The following is a 23,544-nucleotide window of genomic DNA, read 5'->3' on the forward strand; positions in this document are numbered from 1 at the left end:
CCAATGGCATTGACAGAGGAAGCTACACTTTGGAGATTGGCGAGGGGAGCAGACATCTCTGTGTTTGGAGGTGGGTGTTGGGAACCTCCGATGCACGGAAAACAAAGCGGTCATCCCATGCACGAAAAACGGAGCGGTCCATTAGCGCGTGATTAATTAAGTATTAGCTATTTTTTTAAAAAAATAGATCAATATGATTTTTGAAAACAACTTTTATATAAAAACTTTTTAAAAAAAACATACCGTTTAGCAGTTTGAAAAGCGTGCGCAGCAGGGTTGCATCATGGAAAAGAAAAGAGTGCGCATCAGCGTGCACACCGTTTAAGTCTAGTTGCATCATGGTTTGGGGAGAATAGCGATCATGCCTGTTATTTCTGTTATCCTTTTCTCCCTCCCCTTTCCTCTTCTTGTTCTTCTCCATGTCGGTTTTGAAATATTTCACTTCTCTTAGGGCTTGTTCAGATTGATGCCATTTCAAATATGTGCATCCATATTGATTTTTTGGTAGAGTTGTTAAATATATGCATCCATTTAGTTTTTTTGCTAAACTTTAGTAAATACATAAGAGATCCTGCCAAAATTTTCACAATATTACCAAATTGCCGTAAGGTTTATTTTGCCTACAATCTGAACATGCCTTAATACAAGGAAAAAGTATACTTCGACTCCCTCAACTATGACCCGAGTATGATTCATGACCTTCAACCACAAAACCAGGTATGTTGACTCCTCCAACTATCAAAACCAATGCAAACTATATCCCTCGGTGGTTTTGGAAGCTGTTTTCGCTGACGTGGCAGTGTTGACCCGGTCTTCGTCCCACGTGTCGTCAACATGTCGCTTATGTGGCATTAGAGTAAAAAAAATTGTGGGACTGACATGTCATTCACAAAAAAGTGGGACCCACCGACATGTGGGTCCCACATATTATCCTCAGCTCTCCCCCTCTTTCATCTTTTCTAGTCCCCTCACCTTCCTCCATCACTAGAGATGGGGTGGCGGCGACGGTGATAGTGACGGCGCATGGGGGAGGAGCTCGCCGGCCGTCCACGCCAGGGGGAGGAGCCCGCCAGACATCCCGCGAGCTCCCCGCCCATCTGCGCACAGAGGGAGGAGGTCGCCGGCCGTCCGCGCGCGGGCGAGGAGGTTGCCGGTGTCCGCGCGCCGGGAAGGAGGTCGCCGGCGTCCGCGCGCGGGGGAGGTCTCCGGCCGTCCGCGCACAGATGGAGGAGATCACCGGCCGTCCGCGCGGGGGCGAGGAGGTTGCCGGCCATTCGCGCGCCCGGGAGGAGGTCGCCGGCGTCCGCGCGAGGGGGAGAGCTGAGGATTAACACAATTATTTTTTAACTCTAATGTCACGTAAGAGACACGTCGACGACACGTGGGACGAAGAGCGGGTTAACACTGCCACGTAGGCACCACATCAGCCAAAACCGCTTCCAAAACCACCGAAGGATATAGTTTGCATTGGTTTTGATAGTTGGAGGAGTCGATATACCTGGTTTTATGGTTCGAGGTCATGAATCATACTCGGGTTACAGTTGAGGGAATCAAAGTATACTTTTTCTTAATTCAGTGATGTGTAAGTTTTTTTGCGTATTTCCTTTTGTGGAGGCCCACGAAGAAAATCAGCCCAGCACCAGCGCACCGCCACCCCATTTTCTTTTATTCTTGATATAATTAATTATGCTTGAATTAAATAATTGGTACTAAATCGTATATTAGTTTTACCGTGGGCCGTAGAAGCTTGACGCAACGGCCCATGGATAAAGCTGAATTACGACCGCTAGATTGGGTCCAACAGGCCCATCTAAAAAAGGAGCCCACCAAATCACCACCGCCCCTTCCCTTCCGGCTCGATGGCCGCCGCTTCGCCGCCGGCGGCGGCGGCGGAGGTCGTTGTATCCCTCCACTCTGTCCCAGCCAACTAATAGCGTAAGAGACAGGAGAATCGCGGCGCGGAGCGGCCTCTATAGGAGCAGGCAGCGGGCGCCTCATCGTCCTCCGATTCCATTCCGCCATGGTCGACGACCCCCATCTTCCTCCTCGCCTGCGGCAAGCAAGGAGGTAAGGGATCCGTCGTTCAAATCACCCCATGCACCGTGGCAGATCTCGTGCAGGAGGGACGAACCAGCGGCGGTGCTATTGCTGCCAGTTTATCTATTTCTGAATCCGTCCATTAATTTGACTGATCCCCCCACTGCAGGATGCATATTGGGGATTCCAACTCAAACTACAAGAGCAGGGATTTGAACTGTTCTATGTGAAATTTATGCAAAAATTCGTATGGAACTCTACTGTTCCAGACAGTTTGGCATTAGCTCCGGATTGGGATTATTCATCAATTCGTTATTCCTTTCTTGTTCAATTCCTAACCAATCAATCAGTCATACTTGCTGCTTATTTTAGCAAGAAGATCACAGAGCTCCCTTGGTTTGGAGCACATGATGTTGTGGTCGGCTCCAGCAATCTCCTCGACTTCCGTGCCCGGGCTCAACGTGATCAAATAACGATGCAGCTCCTTGATGTCATCCCCCATGCCTATCAGGCACACCCTCTTCACCGAACCATAGTTGGCACTGGTAAGCAGCTTGTCATCCTTCATCATCGGATCATCCTGGAACTGGCTGCCAGGTGTCATCAATAATTTTGCCAGGGTCAAATCCTACCCAAAAAAAAAATCAAATGCTAGTCTAATGAGATTTGAGATACCAGTTACCAGCTATTAGGACAATAGCAATCTTAATTCCAAATTAAATGCTAAACTGGAACTTGCAAGAAACCAGAGTTCATGATGCTAGTTGATTGCCTCAGCTGGACTTAGTGGATAACACCTCTCTGCCAAGAAATTTGGGCCTAGGGTTACTGCTGTTCCTGGACCTCGTTTGTTGTTCATTGGTATCATTTTGCTATCCATGAGCAGACCTTTGGGAGCTCTTTCCCTCATCAACTGTACATATATCAAGAAAAATAGAAGCATTAGTAGTTAAATAAATGTTCAGAAATTAGAGCGAGTAATAAGGCAAAGTTTTTGCCTTTGTTCTAAAAAAAACTTTGCTGACTACCTCCCTGACGATTCCCATGTGCTTGCCGACGCATGGCATGGACGAGGCGGCAAACACGGCCACGGCGATCTTGTCCGGGAACCTCTCCATTGCGAGCGCGATGCTTAGGCCGCCGAAGCTGTGCCCTACGAGGATCAGCCTCTCACCCGCAGGAGCCACAGCCACTGTGTCGAGGAGCGGTCGCGACTAGTCCTCGAAAGAGTGCACCTCGTCGATGCGTGCCGGGTGCACGCCGGACGCAGCGAGGTCGAGTGCCGTAACACGGTGCCCCTCAGAGCGGAGCATGGTGACCACCTTGTACCAGCACCATGCTCCATGGCAAAGGCCATGGACAGGGATGAAATGCTTGCTACTGCCACCGCCGCTGCCTTCCATTTCCTGTAAGTGTCTTGGTTGTAGTGTGTCTCTCTTTGAGTTTCTGATATATTTATACAGAAGTTGCTACGGATTGATTGCCATTATCAAATATATATATATGGTAGTAGCATTTACCTAAACACTGTAGTTACCATTTAGGTTGATGATCTATTCACTGAGTTGGACGTGCTAGCTGTCAGCCTTCATACACTAAATTGTATGGACTTTGATCATGATCCATTTGACAGTGATCATGAATTGCTCTAGTTTGGTTAAGTACTTATTACAGGTTCTAAGACTAAACCCAACAAGTTTATATATGTATAATGAGCTCCAGGTAGCCTCAAATTTACTTTGTAGATGTTCATCTTTTTCTGGAATTTCCCCCTCAATTTTCAACCATCTCTTCTCTTTTCCATGATTCCATCTAATTCATTGTGCTGGTTCTACCTTTCATTTTGTGAGACTGGTTCCCTGAGCTCCCTCTCAATCTGTCACTCAGCCACACGCTGCCCCAGCTCTCTACCCCTCTTGACTACTGCTGCTTCTGTATGCTAATTAAGAATCTATCCAAGTTCAGTTAGATCACCCTACTGTGATGTGTGATAAATCCCAATTTGGAAGTAATGGTGGACAAGGTGGTTCCCTTGGATAATTTTGAAAGGATAGTTCCTCCTTGGATGATTAATCAACCTAGAGCTAGAATCTGGACAAGGTACAGGAAATGATTGCAAATTCAAATCATGACAGTAATTTTCTGATGTGTATACGCCCATCTGTTTGTGAGGTTGGTGGAGGCGTGGAGTCTGGTTGGACCGGGGACCCTAATGGTAGCTGGCTTGGATGCCTGGGGTGGACAGGTGACCTAAACAGTAGCTGGGGTGTGAAAAAATGGTACTGTGTGCTTTACTGCTTTCTGGAGGAGATTTTGGAAAGTGCATGGGTACTGTTTGCTGCAATGCTCCCTTTGTCCCCTTCTCTTACTTCATACTTACTCCCTCTATCCCAAAATAACTCCAACCCTATCTTCCCAAGGTGGATTTAAGACCAAAATACCCATAATTAATAATAAAGTTATATTGGTGGGTGGGTAGGTTTGGGGTATTGAAGGGATAAAATTTCTCGATTTGCGGATCAATGATAGGTAAGAAGGTAGAAGCTAGTTTATTTTGGGACAATTTTCAAACTATAAAATTAATTTATTATGGGACGGAGGAGTAGTTCATATCTAACACTGAAAATATGTAACTTGCTAATTAATTGTTCCTCTTGTGGCTTGGACATGATTGGTTGCTGGATTGTGGCTTTCCTTTGTATGATGAAAGATGACCAAGGGCATCTCCATGCGTTGTTCACAAACATAGAGCATGATACTGCTACAGCAACCGCAACATTGATTCTTTTGTCGCAGCGGGCTGGTTTGGTGCTGGGTCCACATTTTTATCGTTCTTTTCTCCTTAATTTTTCTCATGGGCGATTTCTTTACTAACTCTGGTTTGAACGAGCATACCATCTATCTTGTTATGCAGGCTCCCGTGGACTGAGTCCATCTCTTCTAGGTTCGGTCATTTGCATACACTGGAGATGGCCTAAGCTAGATGTGCTGCTCTCTCGGATGCTCGGGATCACTCACTCTTGGCAGGTCCTATATTATGAGGCATCAAATGGCTTACAAGAGCATGAAATATTTGCAAAATTCATATGAAACTCAATTGTTCCAAGCAGAGCCTGCATTAGCTCTGGACAGGATTTATTCATCATTTTTTTTCTTGCCCAATTTCTAACCAATCAATTAGTCATACTTGCTACCTATCTTAGCAAGAAGATCAGAGAGCTCCCTCGGCCTGGAGCACATGACGGCGTGGTCGGCCCCGGCAATCTCTTCGACTTCCACGCCCGGGCTCAACGTAATCATGTAACGGTGCACCTCCTTCAAGTCATCCTCCATGGCCATCAGGCACACCCTCTTTACCGAACCGTAGTTGGCACTGGTAAGCAGCCTGTCATCCTTCATCGTTGGATCATCCACGAACTGGCTGGTAGGTCTCACCAATAATTTCGCCAGTGTCAAGTCCTACAATATACCGTAGATATGCTAATGTAATGAGATTTGAGATATCAGTTAGTCTGAATTCTCAAATTAAATGCAAATTGGAACTTTCAAGAAACCAGAGATAATATGCTAGTTCATTGCCTCAGCTGGACTTAGTGGATAACCCTTCTCCGCCAAGAAATTTGGGCCTAGGAGGATTGCAGTTCCTGGACCTTGTTTGTTGTTGATCGGTATCATTTTGCTATCCAGGAGCATATCTTTGGGAGCTTTTTCCCTTATCAACTGTACAAACAAGAAAAAATATCAGTAATTGAATAAATGTTCAGACATCAGAGTGAGTATTTATCAGTTTGCTGATCAGTGATCACCTCGGGGATGATGCGCTTGCCGACGCACGGCACGGCCGCGGCGACGAACACGGCCACAGCAATCTTCTCCGGGAACCTTTCCATGGCGAGGGCGATGCTGAGGCCACCGAAGCTGTGCCCGACGAGGATCAGCCTCTCGCCGGCCGGAGCCTCAGCCACTGCATCGAGGAGCGGCTGCGAGTACTCCTCGAAGGAGTGCACCTCGTCAACCCGTGCTGGGTGGACGCCGGACGCGGCGAGGTCGAGCGCCGTCACGCGGTGCCCCTCGGAGCGGAGCATGGTGACCACCTTGTACCAGCACCATGCTCCGTGGCAGAGGCCATGGACAAGGATGAAATGCTTGCTGCTACTGCTGCTGCCCTCCATTTCCTGTAAGTGTTTGTGGTTTGCTCTTCTGCAAGTTTCTGACGCTGTGATAGTAGCGATGAATTGATTTATACATACATTATCGAGAAATATATATGACAGTGGCATTTATAATTTTATATGCAGTAGGTATCATTTAGATTGATGATATATTTACTGGCTTGAACGTGCTAACTGTCAGCCTTTGTAAAGAAAATTGTGTGGACTTTGAACGTACTAACTGACAGTGATCACTAGTTTAGTTTGGTGTCCATTACATGTTCTAAAATAAAACCCGACAATTTTATATGGATAATTAGCTCCAGGTACCTTCAAATTTACTTGGGAGATGTTCACCTTTTTGACTTTTTCTGGATTTTTTCCTCAAATTTCTACCGTCCCTTCTCTTTTCCTAATTAATTGAGCTGGTCCTTCCCCTCTGTTTTCTGCACTACCCTCCTTATCTCCTTCTCTTTGTTCATAGCTAACACTGAATATTATTTGCATACACTGGAGATGGCCTAAGCTAGATGTGCTTCTCTCTCTTATGCTGTGACTGTGAGCCTGTGAGGTCAATCACTGTTGGCAAGTCCTATATTATCAGGTTACTACGACTTGTCTTTGCTCTCTTGTCGTTGTCAGATTGATATTTTTCTTATTGTAGATTTTTTTAATAGATTTCATCAATTATTGGCACACAAGATCAAACAAAGCAATGAGAACCAAACTTCTATTATTTATACTTGTAGCGATGGACTGTAAGTAGGCTTCATGACGAAGAAGCACTGATTATTTCCAAACTGGCATTTTTCTACTCGTATTTGTTGGCTATCTTGATCAGAATGTCGCAGAGTTCCCTGGGCTTGGAGTTCATGACGGCGTGGTCAGCTCCGGCGATCTCCTCGACGTCCGTGCCAGGGCTCATCGCCACCATCCACCGCTGCATCTCCTCGGTGCTGGAGCTGTCAGCCTTGGCGATCACGTACACCTTCTTCACCGATCCATAGTTGCCATTGGTGAGCAAGCTCTCATCTTTCATCACCGGATCATCCATGAACTGATTGCCAGGTCTCACCAGCATCTTCGCCAGTGCCAGATCCTGAAATGTGTGGTAGTAGCATTTTTTTAATGGAAAGATGATTACATGGGCATTTGACACAACAGTGTACCGATGTGACAGGTGAGCAAAACCCCTAATTTTGGAAACTGATTAATTAAAAATAACTTTACGGGAGATGAAGAAGATATTGCAACTTGTAACCGGATCAGGATCCTCTGCAGTCGACTATACCGTGCCATTCCTGATCCCTTGTAACCTACCTCTGCTGGACTTTGCTGGTAGTATTTTTGTGCCAAGAAGGTTGGTCCCAAATTGATTGCAACTCCTGAGCCCTGGCTATTGTTTATGGCCACCATTTCGCAATCCATAAGTAATCCTTCAGGTGCAGTTCTTCTCATGAACTAAGCATATCGATCACACAACAAAAAACAAAAATATTAGTGGTGGTTAACCTAGCATTAGTAGTCATTTTGCATTAAAGGACAATTATAGTTCACTGGTTTGATTTTGTAATTTGCTAATGCTTTGCCTATAGCTTATTTGAAGCAAATGCCAAAATAAATTTCATTGTTAAAAAAGAGAGTAAATGGTAATCCCTTCGTTTCATATTATGAGTTGTTTTGACTTTTTTTCTAGTTAAACTTTTGACTTTAAGTTTAACCAAGTTTATATAAAAAATTAACAATATTTTAAACATAAAACAAATATATTATTAAAATATATTAATTGTTAGTTTAATAAAGCCAAATTCGTGTTGCAGATGTTATTATTTTTTTTCAATAAACTTGTCAAACTTAAAAAAAATAAAAAAAAAATCAAACCGACTTATTAATATGAAACAGAGGGTGTAATAATCTCTTTAAATTACGAGACATGTCAGTTTATTTTTACCTCCTCGGTCGGGACGCCCATGTGCTTGCCGACGCACGGCATCGCGGCGGCGACGAACACGGCGGCGGCGACCTTGTCCGGGAACCTCTCCATGGCGAGCGCGACGCTGAGGCCGCCGTGGCTGTGCCCGACGAGGACCAGCCGCTCGCCGGGCGCCGCCGCCGCGGCCACGGCGTCGAGCAGCGGCCGCGAGTACTCCTCGAAGGTGCCCACCTCGTCGACGCGCGCCGGGTGCGCGCCCGACGCGGCCATGTCGAGCGCCGTCGCGCGGTGCCCCGCGGCGCGCAGCGCGGCGACCACCCTGTACCAGCACCACGCGCCGTGGCAGAGGCCGTGGACCAGGATGAAATGCTTCTTGCTGCTGCTGCTGATCTCCATTTTTAGCTCAGCTGCTTCGAAATTCTTGGTGCTGTGCCTCGATGGATTAGCTGAATTTATAGAATCACAGTTTCTTACTCTCCAAGAAGCTCGGTGAGATCATCTTGTGCTGCAAGAAGAAGAAATGGCTATCGCACTACCTGAAAAATTAGCATTTTGCAGGGCGACTTGTCCCTAGCCCTCCTGTGCCTGCCTTCGACATTTCTGCGATGCTGCCGGTGCATGATTGCGCATTTGGAAATTAATTAAGCAATCAAACCAAGGTTGTGTTCTTTTTAGTGAAGATAACACGATGTCGCATCCCATCAACTTAATCCGCAAGAACAAAGGTTGAAAGCAGAGGATGCGTCATGGTCACGTAGCATCAGGGATCGATCAGGCGACCAGCAACGATGACACCACGGACACACAGTAAGCCGCCGCTGAATCTGATTGGTTAAGAGAGATCGGTCGATCGCCACTGGTGTGGATAAACCGTTGAAGTGGGCCCAAATCTCGTGATCCAAAATTAGCCCATTGGTAATTGGGACGAAATAGCCCAAGTTGAAACAGATCCTCTGTAGTCTGTAGTATTGTTCTCTTACTTTGAGTGGCTGATATATGTACCTCACATCCAACGGAACTATATGTTAGTGACACACGTTAGAGGACAATGAGACTAAGGCTTTATTTGAAGAGTTTAAGATCTTAAAAAGTAGTTAGATGGTACTAGCAAGCTTGGCTGATTGGCTCTGTTTGAAGAGCTTAAGCACCTAAGTACAACATCTGTCTCGTAATAATTGTATTTCTAGAATTTAAATTTGTTTCAAAATAGCTATTACAATAGAGTACTAATGGTCTCATTAATTACTTCTCATTCACAATTCTTCCTATTTTACCCTCTACTACACTCTCACTCTTACCTATGTACCATTTAATAAGAAGTATCATAGTCTTTCTTATCAAACCTTAATATATACTAAACAAACTAGAATTACAATTATTTTGGGATGGAGATAGTAGTTAGATGCAAGCAAATTTTTGAGAATTTGGAAAAACTAAAAAACTCGGTTTCTGTTTAGCTTTTTTTTTTTGTATCTACATTTCTCAAAATCTAGATGAAAAGTTATATTGTTTGAGTAAACTTTTAATTTGAGAGAAGCCGCGGCTGCCAAAAACTCCCCCGAACACGCTCTAAATCCACCACACCGCACACCTCATATCAAGAGGGAAAATGCGGCATGAAGCGATCCAAGATAGCCACTGTCGCCTCGCCGGCGGCGACGGTAGGAGATAAGGAGATCTAATGCCCACGTCCATACAGATAGACGATCGTTCGATCCAAGAACTGAATCTGTACATTTGTTCATCACAAGATCGGGATAAAATTGATCTGGTGAGATATTATCATTAGCTTCACAAAACACAACCGAACCACTGATTACATGTTTCTCTTCTGCTTAACACTGATAGAAGACAGATACTGGAATCGTAAAAAAATTTTAACCCTGCTAAAACCATTTCTTAGTCATACTTAGCTGCAATCCTGAGCAGCAAATCACACAGCTCCCTCGGCTTGGAGCACATTGCCATGTGATCCGCTCCGGCGAGCTCCTCGACTTCCACGCCTGGGCTCAGATCAATGGTCCACCGCTGCATCTCCTCGTCGCTCGAAGCATCATCCATGGCGACCAAGAACACCCTCTTCACCGACCCGTAGTTGCCTTCAGTGAGCAGCGTCTCGTCCTTCATGATCGGATCATCGATGTAGTTGGTGCCAGGCCTCACCAGCATCGTCGCCAGCGTCAGATCCTGCAAGAAACAGAATCAGATGATCTGACGCTTTTTTCAGGTAGAAGATTGAGATGTTTTCCTTTTTGTTACCTCTGGTGGGCTTCGATTATACAGTTTCTCTGCCAGTAATTTGGGGCCAAGCAGAACTGCGGTTCTTGGTTCTTGATTCGTGTTCAGGACGATGGTTTTGCTGTCCATGAAGAAATCCGGTTTGATCCTCCTCATGAACTTGTGTCAATGCAAGAACATGGAATCATATTCATACCGATGTCTGATCAAGCTCTGAAAAATGGTGAAGCTGAGCTAATCGAGCATGGAGTAATCGGTCTCGTTGTCTCACCTCTTCGAGCGTGATGCCCATGTGCTTGCCGGCGGCCGGCATGCAGGCGGCGAGGAACACGGCGGCGGCGACCTTGTCCGGGAACCTCTCCATGGCGAGCGCGAGGCTGAGGCCGCCGAGGCTGTGCCCGACGAGCACCAGCCGCTCGCCGGGCGCCGCTGCGGCCACGGCGTCGAGCAGCGGGCGCGAGTACTCCTCGAGGGAGCCCACCTCGTCGGCGCGCGCCGGGTGCGCGCCCGCCGCGGCCATGTCGAGCGCCGTCGCGCGGTGCCCCGCGGCGCGCAGCGCGGCGACCACCCTGTACCAGCACCACGCGCCGTGGCCGAGGCCATGGACGAACACGAAGTGCTTCCCGCCGTCTTCCATTCGGAATCTGGGAATCTTCGAGCACGCTCTGTGATCCAGGGCTGCAAGAACAACACAATTACAGGATCACGACACATGCGGTGTTTATACGCGCTTAGATTCCTAGGACTTAATTCAGCTTCTAGAATCTCCGGTTTTCAAATAGTCTAAAAATTCTCATACAGATTTTTCAAATCTGTAGTTGTGGTATCTTATAAAAGTAAACTAGAAACAAAAAATAAAAATACCAGTTTCATAGTTTGTCTATATTTTTACGAGTTACTTCTTAGAATTTGGAGGATTGTTTATATTCTTACATGTTACTTCCTCCGTTTCATATTATAAGATTTTCTTGCGTTGTCCATATTCATATACATGTTAATGAATCTAAATATATATGTGTGCCTAGATTCATTAACACTTATATATAAATGTTAGCGATGCTAGAAAGTCTTATATCTTAAAACGGAGGTAGTACTTCTTAGAATTTCAAGCTTCTCCGAAAAGGGCCTAGTCACGTAAGAGCAATTGAGCATGCCATGTGATGGCACGTACTAAGGACCCAATTTCACGTGGAAACAGAAGTTGTTAGACACCTGGAGAGTGGAGACATCGGGCGTGTACGTGCTGTTGACAACTTATGGCTTTGTGTTCATCATCGATAGATCATTGATGTGGTGGTCCAAGTCGAAGTGTTTATCCTGTCATCTTATAAAAAAAATTGGTGGTGTTTATCAGTCACACTCTCATTACAATGCATATCGATATCTGTATGCAACTTTTGATTCTTCTTCAGAGTTACGCTTTGCCTAATTTGATCCATGGCGTGCTGATGAATGATTCATGTTGTCATTATGTTATATTTCTGAGGGCTCCTTGATCTGGGTGAAAAAAAGAAGATTTAAGTCCAACTTGCGGTTGTCATGGTGCGTAGATGATATGCAAGACATCCCCTCGAGGGATGAAAATCCATATCCTAGAAATAACAAGATTTCATAGAGCTGGAAACTCTTACCTTGATAGCAAGATTGCATAGAGCTGGAAACTTGGAAACTTTTACCGAGATAGCAAGACTTTATATAGATACAACAGGATTGTGTAGAGGTGGAAACTCTTGCTGAGAAAACAAGATTGCGTAGCTCTGATGGAGAGGCTGAGGCTACCCAGACCTGCTGATTCTTTTCCTGAAGATTTGAAGCTGTCCTCTGATGTTCTTCTACTGCTGTGGGAGTGTTTGAATGTTATCTCCTCTTTTTTTCATTTTTCTGTCAGAATTTGCTCTATGTCAAAACAACAAATGATAATTTTGTCGTTGACAGCAGAACTGACCAACAGGGGACATCTATCATTCACTTCTTTCGTTCAATTGAAAGCACAACTGACCAATGGGTGTTTTGTTCGTACCTCTAGAATCGTTTTGTGTGCAGAATCTCTTCACGAGGAAGTCTGAAGACCCTCTGAACCTTGCACTTGCAGAACTGGTTGTTGATAGGGAGTATATTTGATAACAAGGGAGGCTCTCTCTCTATGAAGAACTTCATAAATTACGCTTAACCAAACCATGCCGCGATTTGGCAGTTTCTACCTGTGAACTGTAACTTTTCCAAGGTACCAACATTTTGATAGTAGTTGTAGCATGTAGCTGGTAGAGCCGTAGAGCAAATTCTTGAATTCCAGTTCACATTTGGTAGCAGTTCCTCAATTACGTTGTTCTAGATGTAAAATATCAATCACAACCTGGATAGTCATACTGGTTCTTGAATCAAGTTTTTCTGGGAAATCAATGTTAAATGTAACCTGCAAATTGTAATGTTATTTAGTCGTTCTTTTGGGTTTAGAAAGTTAAAAACAGAATATAACAGCCGCGAAATTGCTTCTTAAATCAGTTTACGAGATTAAAAGAAAAATAGGAAGTGTGGGTCAAATCCAGGCCCGCGAGATCAAAGCCCGAAGGCATCACCGCAGGCAGACATGCAGACCAACAAAATCAATCCATCTCTGTACACACTACCATGCTTCCTTCCTCTTCTCATCCAGAGCATCGGCTTATTGTGCACAGTTTACATCTAATCAAAGTGTTCTTTGCAAAGAAGATAGGCAAAAAAAAATGTTCTTGATTTGAAAGCAGAAAAAAAGAAACCCCCTTTAGCAAGATGTCTGAGTTGATCAGATAATTGTAGTCTGAATTTTGGGTCAACACATACAGTTTCTGTGAAAGGTTATCATCCCATCAACTGTTACGAATCTTGCTTGCTTTTAGAAGAATGCAATATACGAAGACAAATCGAAAAAGCCGAATACAAAACTAAGAATCTGAAGATCTTGGCAGGCTCAGAAGGATCCATTGGTTTCTATCAATCAGAAGGACTGGAATCCCTCAGAAAATAGGTAGGTATTTTTTGGTCATCACAGCCTCCAATCAGCCAGATCCATGACAAAAACAAACAGAAACGCAAACAGAATAAAACTCAACAATGGAATGCAACAGTTGAAACCTCATGGACAAATCTGATTATCTGAAGAACTGCCAGGAGGGAGGCGGCGAAAGCGGACGGAGCAAGGAGAACGAACACAAAGGCGTCAATATATAAGGGGATTGGCGGCTAGGGTTTCTGGGAATAAGAATACCGGACTCGTTATATTGGGCTGGCCCATTTAACATCTTCTTGGGCTGAAATTGTTCACTAATAAGACGGCCCATTTAATTATCATGCCCATTTTTCTATAGGCTAAAAGAGACAATACTCCCTCCGTTTTATATTATAAGTCGCTTTGATTTTTTTTATTTAGTCAAATTTCTTTATGTTTAACTATATTTATAAAAAAAATTAGTAAAGTAAAAAAAAGTCAAAATGACTGCTAATATGAAACATAGGGAGTATTTTTCTAGCCATGGAGGCATGGAACATTGGGATTTAATATGTTTATTCTCACCTAATAAAAAATATTTAAACTATCAAATTTTCTGCAGAAGTTCAAACAATTGTCTCAACACGAATAAAAAAAAAGGTAAGCTCGCCTCGTGTTAACTCCATTTCATCAGATTCAAACTCCAATACGTACTAGTACATCACTACAACATTTGCGTTGCATCATGGAGTGGAGTGGATTAGGCCCATGGGCCAATATGAGGCCCAAAGGGGCCCACGCCATCGAAGCACCCGTGGTCGTCGTCGTCGTCAACGCCCATGTAGTCCACGACGCGCACGCCTTCCCCTCGCCGGCGATCCACCACACCGGCGTGCTGGTCGCCGCCGTGCATCAGCGACCCGATGGCCCTCGTCATCGCGCCGCCTCCGCCGCCGTAGAGCTGGCCGGGCAACAGCCCGCCCAGGTCGAACCCGACCAGCTGCGTCGCCGTCTGCCCCTGCAGCGCCGCCGGCACGACGACGTCGTCGTACGGCGCGAGATGATGGCCTATGGCGGGAAGCCGGTCGAGACCGCCGGCAATGCCCATGGCCGGGAACGCGACGCCGCCGTAGCAGCCCGTCGACGTCGTGGCGCCCAGCTCCGCCGCCTTCTGCAGCAGCGCCGTGGCGGACATGATCGCCGCCGCTGACCCGGCCGGCGGCGGCGGCGGCGGGAACACCATGGCGGCGTCGCGCGCCGCGTCCACGCCAAGCTTGCACCCGGGGAGGAACGGAGACGACAATGGCGCGGCGAGGCTGGACAGCATGCATCCCGCCATGCTAAGCGGCGGCGGCAAGAGCGGGTTTCCGGCCGTGGCGGCGGCGACGATGTTGTCGACGTCGGGGAACATCTTGAGGTGCGGGCTCTTGACGCCCGCGGCGTCATCGTCGTCGGCGACGGGGTGGTGAGCCTGCTGCTGGCCCTGCAGAGCGGAGGTGACCGCCGCCATGTTCATCGGCTGCGCGAGCTTGTTGTTCTCCTGCGCCAGCGCGTCGCAGAACGCCCTGTGCGTCACGAAGCTGTCGCGCCTGCATGCCATGGACACAGTAGTACAACTCAAGCTCATGGACAAAGCGGAAAACTCAAACCAGATATCCTCTCATTTTTTACATCTCACTTAAAAAGTCATAATTTTTTTAAAAAAAATTAGTAGAATAGATCAATATGTGATATATCACTTCATAAAAATACAAATTCAAATTCAACTTATATAAGTGGAAAACAAAAATAACAAATTTAACTATGAAATGAACGTGTAATTCACGGTCAAATTTATTATTTTTGTTTCGAATTGTATAAGTCGAATTTTATCTCGTATGTTGCAAAAAGATATATCATACATTGATCTATCTTGACAAAATTTTTTAAAAAAATTAATAACTTTTTAAACGACAAGCACAAGACGTCCTCTCCACTTCCAGAGAAAGCTAGATCTCAACAATGGCGAGCGCACCTGGAGAAGACGGTGCCGCAGTCGCACTTGTACTCGCGGGTGCCGCAGACCTTGGAGTGGGCCTTCCAGTCGGAGTGGACGGCGTAGCGCTTGCCGCAGCGGTCGCACTTCCACTTCTTCTCGCCGTGCTTGCGGCAGAAGTGCTTCTTGATGCCGGTGAGGTCGCCCAGCGCGCGGCTCGGGCTGTGGTGCACGCACGACGCCTCCGGGCACACGTACACACGCTTCCGCGGCGGCTCGCCGCCGCCGCCGCCGCCAGCGCCGCCGCGCTGGCGCAGCTTCCACGGCAGGTTGTGGCCTCGCCGGTGCAGCTGCAGGTTCTGGTCGCGCTGGAAGCCCTTGCCGCAGATCTCGCACACGAACCGGTTCGTCGCCAGCAGCGTCCGCGGCGACAGCGCCACCACCTCCGCGCTCGGGTCTGCATGGCATGCGCCGCGTTCACACCAACGAAACGTGTTAGTTAAACTCTACTAAAATAGTACTCCCTCCATCCCATAATAAGGGATTTTGATTTTTTACTAGCACTGATTGACCACTCGACTTATTTAAAAATTTTTAGAATTATTTTTTTTACTTACTTTATTATCCAAAATACTTTAAGCACAACTTTTCGTTTTTTATTAATAAGACGAGTGATCAAATAGTGCAAGCAAAAACTCAAAATCCCTTATATTATGGGATGGAGAGAGTACTTGTAGATTTTTAATGCATGACATCATTGACTTTTGAATAAAGTTTGAACATCCATATATATTATTCAAAAATAAAAAATGTGTAAATATAAAAAACAAAACAAATAAATTAAATGATAGTTATCTTTTTTAAAAAAATAAGACGAGTGATCAAATACGTGTCAAAAATCAACAACTTCGTACATTAAATTAACTGGAGGTAGTACTAAAATTTACGTTTTATTTATGTGGGCATTGCTTAGATGGTTGTGGGTGATCTAGCTAGAGCAAAATTTTGCAGATGTAAATGCCACTCCATGCAAGATGAGCTAGTTACATTTCTATTGCACCAATAACTTGGTAGGTTGCATTGAACTTGTATGTGCTATCATTATCTTTTAAATAACTGCAATTATGTTTTGTCCAAGTGATAAAGATCTAATTTTCAATCACTCTTTTAAACCAAACTTCCAAATATAAATCATTTTGTGCGTGCACCTAATTTCATATAGATATTGCAGTTAACTGTCCTAACAGGCGATGGTACTAGATCTGTATGTATATACACAGAGCCAACAGAAACAGGCAATTCTCTAAAAAAAATAGCACGCTGGATAAAAAATGTATAGCTTGATCCTATGTGCACTTAATTAACCAAAAAAGCTTTATGCTAATTACATACAACGAGCTTAGCTGAAATGATGAGGTAACCACTATCCATCTATTGAGAAAAAACAACAACTAGCTAGAGGATTCAGAACTTGAAATCACAAAATATTCAGACAATTCAACTAAGAATGCTGGCCTTGTAAAAAAATGTCGAATTTATCTATCTCAAGATTCTGAACGAAACTAATTAAATTTCTGCGAAAAGACTAACACAAACTACAGTTCATTATGGTCAAAATATTCTGTCACACAGTATATGCGTTGTCATCTATCGTCCTAGTTTTCAGTGAAAGACTGAAAGAAGATTTAGACTGCTAAATAGTACCACCATTATAGACTTTCCCTATCAATTATTGCAGTCACAAGATCGATCGTCAGGTAGGGCAACACAAGACCAAAATTCATTCAATTTATGATCCACGCAAGAATTCAGACGAACTGAAGAAGTAATACTAGATGTTTGCATCTGCATGCAGATGGTCTTAACATACATGAACAATTAACTAAGTGGAGAACATATATATGCACCTGGTGTCCCTGGAAGGCTTCTCTTCTTCTTCTTCTTCACGGCCGTCGGCGGCGCAGGCGGCGGATCCGAGGGAACTCCGGCGACAAGCTGCAGATCACTGTCGTCGACATTGGCGATCTCCAGCGGGCTACCCAGGAGCAGCTTGCTGTAATACGGCTGCTGCTGCAGCTCAAACTCCTCCATCAATTGCTTCTTCCACCTCTTCTTGTTGCTCAGAGAAGATAAGATCACGGTGCAATCCAATCCCTTTCAACACCGGTCGACATGGATGTCATGCAGTTAGCTAACTGATTCAAGTTTGCATATGCACATGCAGAGTTTCAGCAATTGGCAACACACATTCAGAGACTGAACTTCTCTTGTGTTTCTTGCTCTTTCTCTGGCTGAACTTGGTATGAGTGACAGCTAGCTAGAGGAAGAAGAGGGAGCTGGTCTTCTATTTATCCTACCAAAATTTTCACCATGTTAGTGTAGCTATTTTTCCCTTAGCTTTCAGAGAGAATTGAACCTGTCTTTGTCTGTGTGTGTGTCAGGGATGACTTGAGTGTACAGGATGCTATATATATACAGTAGCTAACTGTTAGGAAAGATTAATCTAGAAGCTAGTAACTATGCACCATAGATACACTCTAGCTAGTACAGCTACACATATAATTTATAGGTAAAATTTTTATATATGTGTTCTTAGCGACTTAAAAGCCAATGTTAAAAAAACTAAATAAAAAATATCCTAAAATCAACTTCAAAATTAAGTACGAAAATTTAAATTTTGGTTTTGGCTTTAGTTTACTAGGGTACGATGGGGCCTATAGATAGCTAAGCCGCGTGGACCTGAGAAGAGAGCTTGTTCTTGTAGCAAAGAATTTTTTTAAAAAAAAGTTTTAGTTTTATATAATGTGCATAGTTTGGATCTACCTTTGTTGTTTGCTCCCCTCGGGATCGGCCGGCAAGAGACAATGCTCAAGTTTTCCTGGCAGAGAGTATAATACTGGCTTGTCATGACAGCAACCTGTGAATGCATGGTCAAGTTGATCGGCTTCTTGTTGCCTTGTTTTCTTGCCTAGGTCTCGTTTTATAATCTGATCGCAATTAACACCGCCAATTTGAAATTAATGTGGTTTTCCAATCCCCAAAACCACTCTTCTTATGGAGTGCTAACTCTCAGCTTGAATTTCTGACAGAGAGTGACAGGCTTCTCTCCTTAATCTGGCTGAATTCAATACGAACTACGGTAGTTTTACTGCAACAGAGCTATTGTAATTTTAACTTTTAAGCTGCTCTACAAGAGGCTCATATATATTTTGGTGCTCTTGAATTTAAATATAGTTGACTACCTAAATTAACAAACATAGTTTATGCCTCATGGATGATCAAGAGCTCTTACTAGGTACGTTATTGAATTGTTTAAGGACCTTGGGATTTGCAAGGGATGATAACGATGATGATGCGTAAGATGGAGGTTGAACACCCATGCAGAAGTGAGCTCAGCCTAGCTAAGTTGGATAGACGAATTAACAAACAACTTTTTGAAACTAAAATTGCCCTACATTTTAGGAACTTTCAGAAACTAAGTTCACAACTATATGCAACATTCCAAGTATTTTCCATGAGATTTTCCTTCACTGCTTGATCTCCCAGGAACAATTAACTGTAACTGTAAGGTATAGTTTTTTTCAGAATGAAATTTCTAGAATAACTGAATATTATCAATTTTCTAGAATAACTGAATATTATCACTCCCTCATTTGCTTTCAGGAACACGGCATGTTTCTGTACATGCATGTACTACTGAGAATCTGAGATATACTACCTAGCAGATATAGTACTACTGCTTACTCCTATTTGCTTAGCACATCTGAAAACGACTGAGCCTGAACCAAGCACAGAATGACAAGAAACAATCCTGAAAGCAAGAGGAGGTGACACTGTTCAATTTCTTGAACCAAAAATAAATAAAGGAGCTTTTCCACCTTCTTGATTGACATGGATGGACCCCATATATGTTCCCAGACATTTAATTAGTGCGGTGTTAATTTGACATACATGTAACCTACAAATGCATTTACTCTTGACATACTACTACCTCAGTGACGCGGTTAACTTTATTAATTCATTTGAATATTCATATTTTTAAAAATATATGTGCAAATAGAAAAACATACTACTAGGCATGTTAAAATTAAGTTTGATGAGAGAACTAGTGTTACTAATTTCACTTTAATTAACTAAGTAATTGAATAAATATTATTGGTTGAAGTTCAATAAAAATATGTCAACAGCGTCACATATTAAAAAACCGAGGCATTATATCATCATTAAATTCCCTCCATATCATGGCCATGGATCATGAACTAGGCAGATCAAAGCGTCAGCTAATTAACCAGAGCTGAGAGCACACGCTAACTAGCTACTATTTGATCACCTTTAAACTCTAGTTGATGGAGTGGACAAGCTAATCGATCGACAGGGAGGGGAAAATTCAGATGCACTGAAACTACACCTCTTTGCTGCTTCGTTGCTTAGTTAATTTCTGAAGATACCAAGGTTGGTTGCATCCGGCCCTGATCTGCATACAGCGAAAATGTCGAGTCGATGATCAGCTCGCGAAGTGATCGATGGAGAGGGAAAGATCGAGAGCAAAACTGTCTTATTCCTTCGTGATTTCAATTCACTGAAATCGTTAAATATATTGACAAATAGACAGAACGAGCCCACAATGCATATCCCTGTCGATCTCTTGAGATCAGGCTAGCGATCGAGTTGTTGATGATGATTATCAAGTGATGACTAATCGCTTAGTGAGCTAATTACTAATTAATTAAACAAATGCATAGTTGTTTTCGTATTAGATGCCTGAATATTACCATTGTCATTGCTGCGCTTAGTCTGTAGTAGCAGCGATGGTTACATTCTCACTTTGTCCTCTCTGCTCAACTGTTCTTTCGCCGTAACACTGAAAAATTGCATATTTTAACTGAACATTTGGAAACTGTGCAGCGTCTATTCTTTACGCGGAGACTAGAGCACGCGATTATTGGTAAGATTTGTAGCTTTCCTCAAAGTTAATCAGGCTCAGATCGTAGATGACGATGAACAATAGCCTGCACCCTGCTGAGCACTCGCAGATATGCATGATGAACAGTAGCCAATAATGCATTATATCTTTTCTTGACAGTATTGAACATATATTGGTAAAGAGAATAAATCACAATTGCAGAATTAGTACACAAGTGAGGATACAAGAACACAATTACGATTATACACCTTGCCTTAAGGATAGGTAGTAGGTAGCAAAGAATCTTCGTAGGGCAGGAAAGCATTTCTACACGGGAAACACAAAGAGAGAGAATAATATAGAAACAAGGTCCAAGCTCTAGAACCCTAAAAGCCTAAAAAGTGGCGATATTTCAAAGAAACAGATTAGACAAGAGAGAGCTACACGCAGCCTACGTCTAATTTACACCGCTAAACATTCCGCTATGGTCATACAGTAAATCATTGGTGGCCGAATTCATAAATGTCTTCCTGAATCTTCGCCGCTTCATCGATCATATGTCAACACCTAATCTCCCTGCTCATTATTAGTAGCTTACAGTGGCAAGAAAAAGTTTAAACAGGCCTATTAACCAGTAAGATGTCCAGCAAGTCTATCTATTGGTACCAATAAATTTTAAGGTTGGATCCTTCACTTGGGATAAGTATGTGACAGCGACTTGAGAATTGCTACCTGAACATCAGAGAGAGCGTTTGAGTGATTCTTCAGATGAACAACCCCAGAACAGTGCTCAATTGTTCTGAAACTGATCAAGCTGCCCAATCAGACGCTAACGTACACGATCTTTCTTCCATTAATTCCGCATCGTCTGACAGCTCCGATTAGGATCCCTCAGCATCATGGTCGATTCTGTCTGTCAGTGTGGCCACATTATTCCCAAGGAAACAGCAACCATTTTGGCAGCACACTGCTCATTATTTCAGTATTTCAGTTCTGAAAAAAAAATAGAAATCTTTCTAGAATTTCATGTTCAGGAAATTCTCCCTGACCCTGACTTGTCATGATCTTTAGTTTCTCCAGCAAGTAGTAGATTTGACAAGACAATCTTTCTGACGAGAGCAATTATCTTTGGAGGAGGAGGGGGCTATAAAGTCAAGGCTGCCTGCTACTGCTAAGACTAACAAGAACACAAGAACCCTACCAGTGAGGTCAGATCTTGCGGGCAAAAAAAAAAAAAAAAGAAAAGCAGCTTTCTGCAGAAGCAACGGACCCATCTCCAGCTGCTCTTCTGCTTCTGTTCAGCTCACCGGTGCACATCGCCGACGTGAACCGCTTGCCTGTTTCAGAAAAAAAGCATCGGCGAATTGATCGAGTAGTTGATAGCAAGAACAAGCTAGGCCAATCGATCGACAGCTTGGCCAATTTCCTCGCCGCCGCGTGTTGCCATTCCATTTGGTTGTTGCTTTTCGATTGACAGTGGCATCTTGCGAGCGCATGATTGCGTTATCCTTTTCTCTTCCTCTGAATCCTGAAATTGATCGATGCCAGCGTTATGCTGCTGCAGACAGATGAGGGGTGTGTTCATCCGATCCTATCCTGTTGTTGTTGGTGGTGGTGGTGCTAAGGCACATCTTTTTTTTATTATTTTTGGGGGTCTGGAAACATGATGATGATTTATACAATGTCCTATCATAATTGCATTATTAGGGTGACATTAATTTGACGCGAAATGGCAGCAGCCAATGTGCAGAGTTGCAGAGGCAAATCCACATGCAATGCACTGACCCTGCAGGTTGGCCCATGGGCTGAACCGACCAGTTCAGCCCATGGAGAAATGATGGGCTTTAACGGCCCTGCCCGTAACTCAACATGGGCCGGGCCATCAAAGAGGGTTCTCTTCCCGACTCGCATTTTCAGGGGAAAAATATCGCTGTTTGGAGCAGAGTTAAATATTCCAAGTGGGATACACTGGCAGTCTGGCAGAGGCGTGGAGATTCAGTTAAGTTTCACCTCCACGAAAAGAGAGTTAACACCCTTTTTACCTGCAGGGGAGATTTTGCAGTGGGTGTGCCCGTGTGGGTACATCTATACAAGATTTTACTCTCCTCATTTGTTATACTTTTTTTTCAAAAATATTTAACTCATTTTTTGAAGTATCTTTTTTTTCTGAAAACGTTTTTTAAAAGTATTTTGATCTCTTGTTTGAAAATCAAATTTGTTACGGTTCTATTGTATGTGATATATATATATATATATATATATATATATATATATATATATATATATATATATATATATATATATATATATATATATATATATATATATATATATATATATATATATATATATATATATATATATATATATATATATATATATATATATATATTGAGAAAAGTACATCTTTTTAGGTTTGTAGTATATAGTAAATTTATTTCTATTTTCTAATGTATACGGTAGGAAATCGGACACGGAATTAACACGTCTCAACCACATAACATGGGCTTCTTTTATCTAATAAAAAAATATACGTGACATTGCATAGACCAAATGATCATAGTAATATTCAACTAAGTTTCATGGTCGGACAATGCTTCTAATAATAGTATACCCTACACGACAAGCAACAATAAGCAGACAACGTCGATAAAGTGGGAATTGCCGCATGTGAATCTTATCATTCTCTGCAGCTCTCGAGAGACGATTTATCGGGTAGTGCGCTTCCACGGCAATCTTCACTTCGCAACTTGACACTTGTTGTCGGACATCATTATACTTTGAAAAACACCTTTCTGCACAATTAGGATATATTAGTCACGCATGATGTACAAACGCGCAGAGACTTTTCTTGTAAGAAAACCACGTTCAAACGTCAGAAAAAAAACCGCTAGATTATATATGCCTCTAGAACATTTCTTCATGGCATGCAGGGTCCCCACAAAACCTTTATTGTGAAGTGCAAATTAGCCCTGAGTTGCGGTGCCCTTTTTGAGCTCTTCAATCCAACATTCTTCGTTTGCCATTGGAGCAACTCGAGTTTAATACAAAACCCCTCTTGGAACAGCGTACCAAAAAGCCTTCTGCACACCTGAGAGCAATCAAAAGACACAAACTGCTCAGAATGTGCTGGATTTCTTTACCCAAAATGATGCAGCAAGTAGGAGCATCCCTTGCTTGTTTGGTCTTTAATTTTGCCCTCTAATTTTCTCTCCCCAAAACTTTCACCAGACGTCCAGATGGCCGCCATTATTCCGCACGATAAACGAGGGAGAATTTGACGTGTCTGCAATGTAAAAACCAACGATATTTTTTTCACATAAGTAAATATGTATGACCATA

General features: G+C 43.5%; 5 protein-coding genes, 1 long non-coding RNA gene and 3 other non-coding genes across 14 annotated transcripts; 1 reads left to right on the forward strand and 8 right to left on the reverse strand.

Moving 5' to 3' along the window:
• Positions 1-1,839: 1,839 nt before the first annotated feature.
• On the forward strand, positions 1,840-7,433 carry LOC4326785 (uncharacterized). 4 transcript variants are annotated; one of them, XR_010738786.1, is made up of 6 exons: positions 1,840-2,067; positions 2,207-2,582; positions 4,748-5,413; positions 5,825-6,214; positions 6,705-6,792; positions 6,866-7,433. It is a non-coding gene; the product is annotated as an uncharacterized lncRNA (long non-coding RNA). The 4 variants fall into 4 exon arrangements; XR_010738785.1 differs by having other exon boundaries at positions 5,837-6,214; XR_010738784.1 differs by lacking the exons at positions 1,840-2,067; positions 2,207-2,582 and adding an exon at positions 3,296-3,445 and having other exon boundaries at positions 5,837-6,214.
• LOC136354916 (esterase PIR7B-like) lies at positions 2,318-3,210 on the reverse strand. The gene is made up of 3 exons (XM_066306759.1): positions 3,066-3,210; positions 2,810-2,950; positions 2,318-2,665 (listed from the first exon to the last, which is right to left on the reverse strand). The coding sequence occupies exons 1-3, from the start codon at positions 3,153-3,155 to the stop codon at positions 2,384-2,386; spliced, it is 513 nt and encodes a 170-aa protein (XP_066162856.1). The 5' UTR covers positions 3,156-3,210; the 3' UTR covers positions 2,318-2,383.
• LOC4326787 (esterase PIR7B) lies at positions 4,813-6,317 on the reverse strand. The gene is made up of 3 exons (XM_066306758.1): positions 5,844-6,317; positions 5,617-5,757; positions 4,813-5,496 (listed from the first exon to the last, which is right to left on the reverse strand). The coding sequence occupies exons 1-3, from the start codon at positions 6,315-6,317 to the stop codon at positions 5,215-5,217; spliced, it is 897 nt and encodes a 298-aa protein (XP_066162855.1). The 3' UTR covers positions 4,813-5,214.
• LOC4326788 (esterase PIR7B) lies at positions 6,905-8,693 on the reverse strand. Its single transcript, NM_001401659.1, has 3 exons — positions 8,140-8,693; positions 7,509-7,649; positions 6,905-7,287 (listed from the first exon to the last, which is right to left on the reverse strand). Exons 1-3 carry the CDS (start codon positions 8,515-8,517, stop codon positions 7,000-7,002), a joined length of 807 nt encoding a protein of 268 aa, NP_001388588.1. The 5' UTR covers positions 8,518-8,693; the 3' UTR covers positions 6,905-6,999.
• Positions 8,694-9,876: 1,183 nt separating this feature from the next.
• Positions 9,877-13,025, reverse strand: LOC9268552 (probable esterase PIR7A). 3 transcript variants are annotated; one of them, XM_026022453.2, is made up of 6 exons: positions 12,380-13,025; positions 11,991-12,240; positions 11,572-11,856; positions 10,631-11,037; positions 10,381-10,518; positions 9,877-10,308 (listed from the first exon to the last, which is right to left on the reverse strand). In XM_026022453.2, the coding sequence occupies exons 4-6, from the start codon at positions 10,994-10,996 to the stop codon at positions 10,021-10,023; spliced, it is 792 nt and encodes a 263-aa protein (XP_025878238.1). In that variant the 5' UTR covers positions 10,997-11,037; positions 11,572-11,856; positions 11,991-12,240; positions 12,380-13,025; the 3' UTR covers positions 9,877-10,020. The 3 variants fall into 3 exon arrangements, with proteins under 3 accessions (XP_025878238.1, XP_066162857.1, XP_025878240.1); XM_066306760.1 differs by lacking the exon at positions 12,380-13,025 and having other exon boundaries at positions 11,991-12,274; XM_026022455.2 differs by lacking the exons at positions 11,572-11,856; positions 11,991-12,240; positions 12,380-13,025 and having other exon boundaries at positions 10,631-11,052.
• On the reverse strand, positions 12,887-13,002 carry LOC112937717 (small nucleolar RNA snoR100). The gene has a single exon (XR_003240377.1). It is a non-coding gene; the product is annotated as a small nucleolar RNA snoR100 (small nucleolar RNA).
• Positions 13,026-13,135: 110 nt separating the features above from the next.
• Positions 13,136-13,211, reverse strand: LOC112937705 (small nucleolar RNA Z155). Its single transcript, XR_003240365.1, has one exon. It is a non-coding gene; the product is annotated as a small nucleolar RNA Z155 (small nucleolar RNA).
• Positions 13,212-13,298: 87 nt separating this feature from the next.
• LOC112937690 (small nucleolar RNA R41) lies at positions 13,299-13,394 on the reverse strand. The gene has a single exon (XR_003240353.1). It is a non-coding gene; the product is annotated as a small nucleolar RNA R41 (small nucleolar RNA).
• A 491-nt stretch (positions 13,395-13,885) lies between these two features.
• Positions 13,886-17,619, reverse strand: LOC4326790 (protein indeterminate-domain 12). The gene is made up of 3 exons (NM_001424262.1): positions 17,207-17,619; positions 15,339-15,756; positions 13,886-14,913 (listed from the first exon to the last, which is right to left on the reverse strand). The coding sequence occupies exons 1-3, from the start codon at positions 17,388-17,390 to the stop codon at positions 14,085-14,087; spliced, it is 1,431 nt and encodes a 476-aa protein (NP_001411191.1). The 5' UTR covers positions 17,391-17,619; the 3' UTR covers positions 13,886-14,084.
• Between the last annotated feature and the right edge of the window lie 5,925 nt (positions 17,620-23,544).

The sequence above is a fragment of the Oryza sativa genome, chromosome 1, assembly GCF_034140825.1.
Source record: "Oryza sativa Japonica Group chromosome 1, ASM3414082v1".
Lineage (NCBI taxonomy): Eukaryota > Viridiplantae > Streptophyta > Magnoliopsida > Poales > Poaceae > Oryza > Oryza sativa.

What these genes read in the sequence shown, in the direction of transcription:
- LOC4326788 (NM_001401659.1), bottom strand. Translation starts at nt 8,517, where the DNA reads ATGGAGATCAGCAGCAGCAGCAAGAAGCATTTCATCCTGGTCCACGGC. An exon ending in TGGGCGTCCCGACCGAGGAG is followed by an intron (nt 7,650 to 8,139) that starts GTAAAAATAAAC and finishes CGATATGCTTAG; the next exon opens with TTCATGAGAAGAACTGCACC. An exon ending in ACCAGCAAAGTCCAGCAGAG is followed by an intron (nt 7,288 to 7,508) that starts GTAGGTTACAAG and finishes CACACATTTCAG; the next exon opens with GATCTGGCACTGGCGAAGAT.
- LOC4326787 (XM_066306758.1), bottom strand. Translation starts at nt 6,317, where the DNA reads ATGCCACTGTCATATATATTTCTCGATAATGTATGTATAAATCAATTC. An exon ending in GCAAGCGCATCATCCCCGAG is followed by an intron (nt 5,758 to 5,843) that starts GTGATCACTGAT and finishes TTGTTTGTACAG; the next exon opens with TTGATAAGGGAAAAAGCTCC. An exon ending in ATCCACTAAGTCCAGCTGAG is followed by an intron (nt 5,497 to 5,616) that starts GCAATGAACTAG and finishes GGTATATTGTAG; the next exon opens with GACTTGACACTGGCGAAATT.
- LOC9268552 (XM_026022453.2), bottom strand. Translation starts at nt 10,996, where the DNA reads ATGGAAGACGGCGGGAAGCACTTCGTGTTCGTCCATGGCCTCGGCCAC. An exon ending in TGGGCATCACGCTCGAAGAG is followed by an intron (nt 10,519 to 10,630) that starts GTGAGACAACGA and finishes CATTGACACAAG; the next exon opens with TTCATGAGGAGGATCAAACC. An exon ending in ATAATCGAAGCCCACCAGAG is followed by an intron (nt 10,309 to 10,380) that starts GTAACAAAAAGG and finishes TGTTTCTTGCAG; the next exon opens with GATCTGACGCTGGCGACGAT.
- LOC4326790 (NM_001424262.1), bottom strand. Translation starts at nt 17,390, where the DNA reads ATGGAGGAGTTTGAGCTGCAGCAGCAGCCGTATTACAGCAAGCTGCTC. An exon ending in AAGCCTTCCAGGGACACCAG is followed by an intron (nt 15,757 to 17,206) that starts GTGCATATATAT and finishes CATGCCATGCAG; the next exon opens with ACCCGAGCGCGGAGGTGGTG. An exon ending in TGCGGCACCGTCTTCTCCAG is followed by an intron (nt 14,914 to 15,338) that starts GTGCGCTCGCCA and finishes CATGGCATGCAG; the next exon opens with GCGCGACAGCTTCGTGACGC.
- LOC136354916 (XM_066306759.1), bottom strand. Translation starts at nt 3,155, where the DNA reads ATGGAGAGGTTCCCGGACAAGATCGCCGTGGCCGTGTTTGCCGCCTCG. An exon ending in ACATGGGAATCGTCAGGGAG is followed by an intron (nt 2,951 to 3,065) that starts GTAGTCAGCAAA and finishes ATATATGTACAG; the next exon opens with TTGATGAGGGAAAGAGCTCC. An exon ending in ATCCACTAAGTCCAGCTGAG is followed by an intron (nt 2,666 to 2,809) that starts GCAATCAACTAG and finishes TTTTTTGGGTAG; the next exon opens with GATTTGACCCTGGCAAAATT.